At 42.7% G+C, this 10000-nt stretch overlaps 1 protein-coding gene across 1 annotated transcript in view; it reads left to right on the forward strand.

Moving 5' to 3' along the window:
• LOC143036028 (uncharacterized) overlaps window positions 1-10000 on the forward strand; it is a 177349-nt gene that overhangs the window by 135436 nt on the left and 31913 nt on the right. The window contains exon 4 of the mRNA XM_076203285.1: window positions 5812-6034. Within this exon, the coding sequence (XP_076059400.1) occupies window positions 5812-6034 (223 nt within the window). The remainder of the gene's footprint in view (window positions 1-5811; window positions 6035-10000) is intronic.

Below are 10000 nucleotides of genomic sequence, written 5' to 3' on the forward strand. Positions count from 1 at the left end.
AGATGTGACTATTATGTGACGACAGCTACAAAAATATGAAAGAACAATCATCGTCATCTATACTCTACAGTAGCGTTTCTCAACCTTTTTACCCTTGCGTAACCTTTAAAATAAATTGCATGTCTCAAGGAACACCCTGCGCAAAAAAAAAGAAAAAGAAAAAAAACATATACCATATCTTTCTCATTTTATTTTCATCGTAATAATAAGCTAGATAGGATGATGTCTATATTACATAATTACAATAACCAAGAATATGTCGTGTGTGTTTAATTATATTACGTCTATGAAATTAAATAAAAAGTCAAAAGTGCATTAGCTTATCTCGTTTGTTCTCGCGGAACCCTTAGGGACCTTTTGCGGAACCTTAGGGTTCCAGGGAACTCTGGTTGGTTAAGAAACGCTACTCTACAGGATGGTCGAGATGGGCCACACTGAACCAAGTAGAAAAGTCCTACGACAACCAGGGACTAAATATTCGAGGACGTCAGTCGTCGTCTCAAAATGTTACGTAGTTTTCCATGAGATTACATCGAAAAACGAATCTCCTCCTTACCTTCAAAAGCAACGTCGATGCTGGCTGTCATCTTCCTGTCATATCTTGTAAGATATCTTCGTATCTATTCATATCGAATGCATTTTATTCCATACTTATCAGAAATTTGTGTATGAAATCCAAATTTGCCTGTAACGCATTAAAAAAAGTAGATATCATTTGTGATAACAATGTATGTGCATCGTAAAATTGTCGTAAATGCGTTACAACATCTAAGGATTATCTGCGTATTGTAATATAGTTAATAGCGACCGACTGCATGATTTGAATCTAACGATGTTTTCATTTTCTTTCTTGTCGAATGCGACCATGGCACATCCAACGTTTTTTTTTTTTTTTTTTTTTTCAAGAGGAATCCCAACAAGAGTTAATGTAGTTTATGGGATTTCATAGATATTTTTTCATCATCTCGTGATAGTTCCAGTGACGTCACAGTTACAAATCGATAATGTTTTCGTCATAACATACCCATACTCGTGTTCCAATTGAACACAACCTTAAAAGTGTGATCTCTCTGAAGAATTCTTTCGGTTATCTGCAAAACCACCGTATGTATTCCATCATTTAAAGCGTGGAAGACACCACCCTTTAACTGCAACCAAAAGGACATCCTCGCCTATCCCTTCCGATGACGTAGTGATGACGTCGAGTCGTCGTTCATTGCGACGTCTTGTTTTGTTCCCCGGGCGGACGGGGGAGCGCGGGAATGTGGAACCCACGTTCAAATCTCAGAAGTGTATCGGCTGGTAACTTATTTCACAATATGGTTCGATACCGAACCGATATTTGGCAATGCGCGTAGCGGCCGTTATTCATCGGAAATGGTTTGCAGCCGGAAGAGAAAGCACCAATGGCGGAGTCTAGGCATGCTGATGCTCCTTCACACACTTTCAGCCCCAGACACGCTAATATAGCGCCGAACCAATCCTAACCCCACACCCACCTCAATTAGGTCTCCTTCGACAAAGTTGCGCGTGTTATGAATTTCTGTTTGAGTTAATGCTATATGGCGACTTTAGTCAGTTCAGGGTTGGACGTAGACAAATGAGGTCTTGATTTATTAAACCCTAACGATCTGAGTTCTTCCCTCTGCTGAAGAAAAGTGTCTCTCAAATTACGAGGCAAACGTATGTTTATGAAATAAACATATTTAAAATGAGTGCATGTCGACCGATCCCAAAATATTAACCTTTGAACTTTGGAAAAAATATTTGATGAATGATCAATGACGAAGCAGAATTTAAGATTGACTAGAGGATTATCTTAAATGAATATTCAGTAATAGTTGTCTATCAGCTTGATGTGAAATTAGAGCTTTCTCATTTTCGTATTCAATTTCAACCCAAATTGTAAAAGTTTCTCTTTATACCACGTTCATGATTCACAGGTCGATAAAGAAAACGACAAGCGGTAGGTATGCCCTAAACTTTTTAGGTCATATCTGGATTTCAGTATTATACACAATTGAATAGTTTTCCAATAAACGACTTTTTAGTGCATACCGATTTGTGAAAAAACAATTGGTTTTCCCAGTTTACCGATTATGACCTGGTTGTCAAAGAAAACGTGGAGCGGCAGTCAGGCATGACTTTAATACCTTCGTTTGAAGGGCTTCAATTTAATGAAAAAGCCTAAGCGAGGAGACGTTTACCGGGACTGATATTTTAGCCCTGCGAGCTCAGAATTTTAGGCTCAGTAGAAGTCGTCGGTAAGTGCTGAATTCGAACGCAGGTCCGTTTCTAGCTAACCGCGACCGAAATCGACCTGGACACTCGACATATCACTGCACAACTGCGCAGATCCATGTTTTTTTTTTTTTATATTGGAACTATACAGATACTTCTTTCGTCCATAAACGTTCGATATATTTCTATATACAATAGTTCCCTTATCATCTTTTCAAAATAAAATGATTGATACAATAAAACAAGATAATCGAATACTTTGGATGTATTATGGTTAAGCACGGTTGTCCGCAAAAGTACTTTTTTCAACTTTGCTCTGGGTAAAATCAGTCGATTTTATTCAGCTGAAGGAAGAAAGTTGGGTCTGAACTATCGGTGTCTATTTCAATGTTATAGTTACAATATTTAGACTACGTATCAAGTCCGTTGTGAACGTGAGGGGACGACTGAAGACGATATGGGTGGATGGGGTGAAAGAGGCCCTGAGCACGAAAGGAGAGGAAGCAGAGGACAAGGGTAAGTGGAGAATGGTTGTGTATGGATGATATTCTGACGCAGCCCGAAGGGATTTCTCCCAGTCTTCTCTATTTTCCTCATAAGGGAAAGGAGAGGAGGGCTTCGCCGTGTAACTGAAGCTGTCATTCTATGGATGTATTGTGTCTTTGCTGCATTGCTTCTAGCTAAGGCAGTCGATGGGAAAAAGGGATGACCTTTCATCCAAGAGGAGCTAAGTTAAGAGGGAAACAATTGGGTGGTGGATGGAAGTGGTATGGGTGGGAGTGACTGGCTACCTCTCTTATAAGGTGGAAGAAGCCCTTGGTATACAGATAGATCAAGTACACCAGAATCCTGAGAGGTAATCTTCCTAGATTTAATTTGGAGAAGCTCAGGGGTGATCCGTGCGTCGAAGAGTATGAGATATCAATCTTTAAGCGGTTTGAAGTAAATCGCACCTTTGAGAACCCTGAAGAATTGTGGGATATTTTCAAACGTGAAATTCTGAGAGCTGTCAAGGAGTGCAATGGAGAGAGTATAAGGTCGAGTAGTGGTGTGGCGTCGCTTGAAACACTGAAGAGTAGTGAGGTGAGTCGTGCTGTCAGAATGGCGGGGCACTTGGACTCAAAAATAATGAAGTAGAGCTCTTATGAGGATGGATAAAGAGAGGAACATCAAAGGAATCGCTAAATGTGTTGAGGTCTGTTTTCATGCATGTGACTTCATCCCTGCTAACCAATCCCTGGAGAACTCCGCTCCAAATCGGTAACCCAGGGAAGAACAATCCGAACAGATGATGAGCAGTTAATGTCAGGGGTTGAGGGATGTAGTCGATTTGCCAAATATTTTGAGTAGTTCCTCATGGGTGACCCCCCGAACGGAGAGCCTCCTGTTGCTTGTGTTCGAGTGGTAGCTGTGGATCTACCGATAGATGAAACTCTGTCCTCTTCAATTAAGCAAGGTCAAAGATTGAGTAAATTAAAGCGTGAAATTCGGCAGGCAACTATAACACCAGCGTAGGATTGCTGAAAGCCGGAAGAAAGGCCATGATCCGTGGGTTGCATACGGTGCTGTCTGCTGTTAGGCAGTCTAGTACCATTCCCCCTAGTTAGGTGTTAGCCGTCACTGTCTGGAATGAAAAAGGGGCCAGAAAGGAAGTAACGACTGCCACGGTATTACATTGCCCAGTATTCCGGGCAAGGTGCTCTCTCTGTTGCAGTCTGGATTCATGCCCGGTTAGTCAACAACTGATATCCTAGCGGTCCGTGTTCTTGTGGACCGCTGACCTCAAGAAAGTCCGTAATTCAGTGTATCGTCGAATGCCCTAGGATTTGTCTTTGACTATGATACTATACTTCTCGTGGAGTCGCTGAAGGGCCTGGAATAGCTACAGGAAGGCGATGCCGCTTGAACTCCAGGGCTCCTGAACCAAAATCAAGAGCTAGACATTTGTTTGCTTACAGGATGACACAGTTGCATTTGGCGAGAACACTGAGGTTTGGAAAACTTCATATACATTAGTAGCAGAGTTCACATTAATGTTAGACCATGTGAGAAGTCGTTCGAAGAACTGAAATGACCCATGGTGGTTATGGACTCGCTCAAAGTATATTTGTGTTGTCGATATCTATGTAGGAAAATCAAGATCCGAATCTTCAAGCCGCTTGGGCCTCCTGCATTACTGTACAAATGTAAGGTATGGACATTGTTTCCCAGCATGAAGAGGCGTCTCGATGTCTTTAGTGCCAGTTACCTCCGGAAAATCATAAGGGTACCACTGGAATTACTATATATCAAACTAGAGACTATTCCGTACAGATTCATTCGATCGCTGTCATAATCATAATTCGTGGACATCAATTCTGGTTATAGGAGTAGGTGACACATTTCTCTGATATTGATCCCGTTTGTAGGGTTGCCTCTTGTGGAGACAACCCTCGATAGAGGGGAGAGGAAGGGGACGTCCAAAGAACCTCACCCTCGATAGAGGAGAGAGGAAAGGGACGTCCAAAGAACCTCACCCTCGATAGAGGAGAGAGGAAGGGGACGTCCAAAGAACCTCACCCTCGATAGAGGAGAGAGGAAGGGGACGTCCAAAGAACCTCACCCTCGATAGAAGAGAGGAAGGGAACTCCAAAGAACCTCGCTGTCGATAGAGGAGAGAGAAAAGGGACGTCTATAAATCTCACCATCGATAGAGGAGAGAAAAGGGACGTCCAAAGAACCTCACCCTCAATAGAGGAGAGAGGAAAGGGACGTCCAAAAAACCTCACCCTCGATAGAGGAGAGAGGAAGGGGACGTCCAAAGAACCTCACCCTCGATAGAGAAGAGAGGAAGAGGACGTCCAAAGAACCTCACTCTCGATAGAGGAGGGAGGAAGAGGACGTCCACAGAACCTCACCCTTGATAGAGGAGAAGACGGGGACGTCCAAAGAACCTCATGTCAGGGGCAGTTCGACCAAACCTATTATGAATCGTTTGGAATGGGAACTTGTTAGGAAATTCTTATTCCTCCTCTTCCTCCTCCTCTTCCTCCTCCTTCCCTTCTTCCTCTTACTCTTCCTCCTCCTCCTCTTCCTCCTACCCTCTTCCTCCTCCTCTGCCTCTTCTTCCTTTTCCTCCTCTTCCTTTTCCTCCTCTTCCTCCTCCTCCTCATCATCTTCCTCCTCCTCTTTCTCCTCCTCCTCCTCTTCCTCCTCCTCCTCCTCCTCTTCCCTCTCCTTCTCCTCTTCCTCCTCCTCCTCTTCCTCCTCATACTCCTCCTCTTAGTCCTCCTCTTCCTCCCCTCCTCCTCTTCCCCTCCTCCTCTTCTTTCTCCTCCTCCTCTTCTTCTTTCTCTTCTTCTTCCTCTTCTTTCTCCTCCTCCTCTTCCTCCTGCTCCTCCTCCTCTTCCTCCTCTTCCTCCTCCTCTTCTTCCTCCTCTTGCTCTTCCACCTCTTCCTCTTCCTCTTTTTCTTCTTCTTAACCAGAACAATAGTATTAAAGTTACCAACTTAGCTTCAACTGGCTGTGAAGATTAATATTGTAATTAACCTTAATTCTACTTTCTCCTGTTTACTTTCTCCCTCCGTCAGGAATGCGGCGCCTCTCGCACTCCACCAAGTCGACCCACAACACCTTGGAGCCTCGACATGCTGGAACAGGACTGCAGCGAGTCTCGGAAGCTGGAGGAGGACCTCCAGAAGTTCGAGGAGGAGCTGCACAGCAGCGCCGAGGCCGTCTTCCGTGCCCTACCGAAGTCCTTCCCTCCGCCACCGCTCTCGAGGGCCAACTCTGAGAACCTGCAGATCATGCGAGGTGAGCCTTGAAGGATGATATTGGGGCAGCAGTAGGGCTGGAAGGGAGCTCCTTCTGGAAGATGAAGTAACCTGGTGGTTTCCAGGATTAACTCTGAGAACCTGCAGATCATGCGAGGTGAGCCTTGAAGGGTGATATTGGGGCAACAGTAGGGAAGGATGGAAGGGAGCTTCTTCTGGAAGATGGAGTAACTTGGTGGTTTCCAGGATTAACTCTGAGAACCTGCAGATCATGCGAGGTGAGCCTTGAAGGGTGATATTGGGGTAACAGTAGGGATGGAAGGGAGCTTCTTCTGGAAGATGAAGTTACCTGGTGGTTTTCAGGATTAACTCTGAGAGCCTACAGATCATGCAAGGTGAGCCTTGAAGGGTGATATTGGGGTAACAGTAGGGATGGATGGGAACTTCTTCTGGAAGATGAAGTAACTTGGTGGTTTCCAGGACTAACTCTGAGAACCTGCAGATCGTGCGAGGTGAGCCTTGAAGGGTGATATTGGGGTAACAGTAGGGCTGGAAGGGAGCTTCTGGAAGATGGAACCTGGTGGTTTCCAGGATTAACTCTGAGAACCTGCAGATCATGTGAGGTGAGACTTGAAGGATGATATTGGGGTAACAGTAGGGATGGAAAGGAGCTTCTTCTGGAAGATGGAGTAACCTGGTGGTTTCCAGGATTAACTCTGAGAACCTGCAGATCTTGCGAGGTGAGCCTTGAAGGATGATATTAGGGCAACAGTAGGGATGGAAGGGAACTCCTTCTGGAAGATGGAATAACTTGGTGGTTTCCAGGATTAACTACGAGTATGTGATGAAAAGAATACTTTTGTCTCGGGGGATTATCCAGACCAAATTATCTATTCATTTGGGTTCTGGGCTCGGTCCATAGCCCAGCCAGTATGTAAATAAGAATCATCGCCTCCTTTCTATCCTCTTCCTCTTCCTCTTCCTCCTCTTCCACTTCCTCCTCCATTTCCTCCACTTCCTCCTCCTCTTCCTCTTCCTCCTCCTCCTCCTCGCCCTCCTCTTCCTCCACTTCCTCCTCCTCTTTCTCCTCCTCCTCTTTCTCCTCCTCCTCTTTCTCCTCCTCCTCTTCCTTCTCCTCCTCTTCCTTCTCCTCCTACCATCCTCTTCCTCCTCCTTCTCTTCTTCCTCCTCTTCCTCCTCCTCTTCCTCCTCATTCCTTTCTTCCTCCACTTCTTCCTCCTCTTCCTCCTTCTCCTCCTCCTCTTCCTTCTCCTCCTCCTCTTCCTTCTCCTCTTCCTTCTACTCTTCCTCCTCCTCCTCCTCCTCCTCCTCCTCCTCTCTAAAGAGTCCGGCAATGGAGCAAAGGGGCCCACCATGGTGCAGTCAAAAATCTTGAACGCAGAATTCAGTCTGTTGCCATCGATCTTACATCCTTTTTAAGAACATAAGAATGAAGGAGACTGCAAGAGACCATAAGGCCTACACTAGGCAGTTTAATGCATATTACCAATCTATCATCACCATCCATAAAATTATCTAACTTTCTCTTAAAACCACCGATAGTTTCAATATACTAAGTATATTTCATTTGTTAACCACCCTATAAGTAAACCAATTCTCGACTATTTCCTTCTTAAATCTAAATTTGTCCAAATTAAATCCATTACTGCGAGTCCTGCCCTGTTGTCCTGATATGATGACCTTGTCATCACCCTTGTTAAAACCATTGACCCACTTGAACACTTCTATTAGGTCACCCCGCTCTCCACGTCTTTCCTGGAAGTGTAAATTAAGGTGCTTAAGCCTGTCCTCGTAAGATAAATTTCTGAGCCCATGTATCATTTTGCTCATTCTCCTCTGTTCTAGGAAGTTATTACTTGTCTAGTTATCGCTAGGGGATTCTATTTCACTCAGAGCAGGACTAGCGTCATACGAAAATGAAATGTTTGAAGTATTCGCCTTTGAACCTATTCGTCACAGATGTTCCTTTACACATTTTGTTATCGCCAAATTCAGCCTATGGCAAGACCTGTAAATGAGGAAGATAAGGCGGGACCTATGAAGAAGATATGGAGGGCTGCCTTCATAGACTGAATTGTCGAGCTTAGATTGTGGCCAGAAAAATGCACTATCCTATTTAGTCTGAATCTGTCTTAAAAAAAAAGAAAAAAAAAAAGTGTGGTTGCAATGTTGGTAATCACACGAGTGGCGGAGATTATTACATGGTAGTAGAAATAGTAGCAATATTTGGAGTAATAATAGTAATAAAAGGGTAGTCGACCACAGTCACTGACGAGAGAGGGGCCAATGAACTGTGTCTGTGGGAGACAGATCCGGACGACTTTCGCTTTCTCGCTCTCTATATATATATACAAAAATATAGATAGACATATAGATAGATAGATAGATAGATAGGTAGATAGATAGACAAATAGAGATATAGAGAAATAAATAGATAAATAAATAAATAAATAAATAGCTAAATAGACAGCTATCTACATAGACAGCTAGCTGCATAGACAGCTAGCTGCATAGACGGTTAGCTGTATAGACGTCTAGCTGCATAGACGGCTAACTGCATAGACGACTAACTGCATAGACGGCTCGCTACATAGACAGGTAGCTACATAGACAGCTAGCTGCATAGACGGTTAGATGCATAGACATGTTGGATGGTAGCTGGCCAAATAAACATTTGTTTTAGTTTTTCTATATATCTCCAACATAAATCCCTCAATTACATAACGTTCTTACACAAATGTAACCACACTGAAACGCCAACGTAAATAGCTCGTAAGCCCCAGAGTCAACATTCTTTCTCTCTGACTGAATGACACTCTTTCTCTCTGCCTCTGGTCCCTTTCTGATCTTCTTTCTCCTGTCTGACCTACGATTAGATAGATTCATTGAGTTACACATTTCTATGAGTTCTATTCTTTTTAATTCGTATCTGATTTTGTAATTCTATGTTGTCACCAAAGTCTTTATCATAATATGAACTTTGGTATTTTATTTCTAATTTGTTTATCTGACCTTTGGTATACTGTACTTTAAACGTATTCTTCTATCACAGAGGTTCTCAAAAATTCTCGTGAGCGATCCTATTTGGAACATTTCAATCCTTCACGACCCAGAATAAAGAGAAAGAAAATGGACAGTGATGTATATACCCTTTACTTTGGGGAAAAAAATAATGTGTACAGCTTTTCTTTAACAAAACTAAATTAACAGAATCCATGAACAGACATTACATAAGTAATGTGCGGTTAAAAGAAAAATTTGATTAGTCAAGTATTTTAAATACTTACAAAGGATTACAAAGGATTACAAAGGCGGAGCATGCCGACAGGAGACCTTTTGATCCATATCTAGGTCGGATGCGAAAAAAAATCATAATAATAAGATAATAAATAAAAAACTATGATAATGTAAATAACAAATAAAACACACAAATAAATGCATAGGTATAGTTAAATAATAAACAAACAGGTAAATAGTAAATAATAACAAATTGACATATAACTAATAATAAATAAAAATCAGACAGACAAATGATAACAAAACGTGGGAATTTTCCTGGTCCCCCTCGACCTATCAAAATTGATCTCGCGACCTATAGTTTGAGATCCACTGTTCCATTTTCTGATTTTGACATTCTGAGTTCTGTGTCTTCCGAAGTTGTTTTCCTTCTACATGCTGAGTGATTAGACTAAATTGTCATCAGAAGTGACATGACTAGTTTCTTCACACTGTGGGACACGTATATCTGAGTGCGTGGTTAATCTATCTTAACTACACTAGCATACAATGCGATACAATACACTACAATGCAGCAATATAGACAGCTAGCTGCGTAGTTGCATAGACAGATACATAGACAGGTAGCTGCATAGACAGCTAGCTGAATAAATAGCCAGCTGCATAGACAGGTAACTGCATAGACAGCTAACTGCATAGACAGGTAACTACATAGAGGGATAGCTTCATAGACAGGTAACTACATAGA

The sequence above is a fragment of the Oratosquilla oratoria genome, chromosome 20 (genome assembly GCF_046742065.1).
Source record: "Oratosquilla oratoria isolate Oo_2021 chromosome 20, ASM4674206v1, whole genome shotgun sequence".
Taxonomy (NCBI): Eukaryota; Metazoa; Arthropoda; class Malacostraca; order Stomatopoda; family Squillidae; genus Oratosquilla; species Oratosquilla oratoria.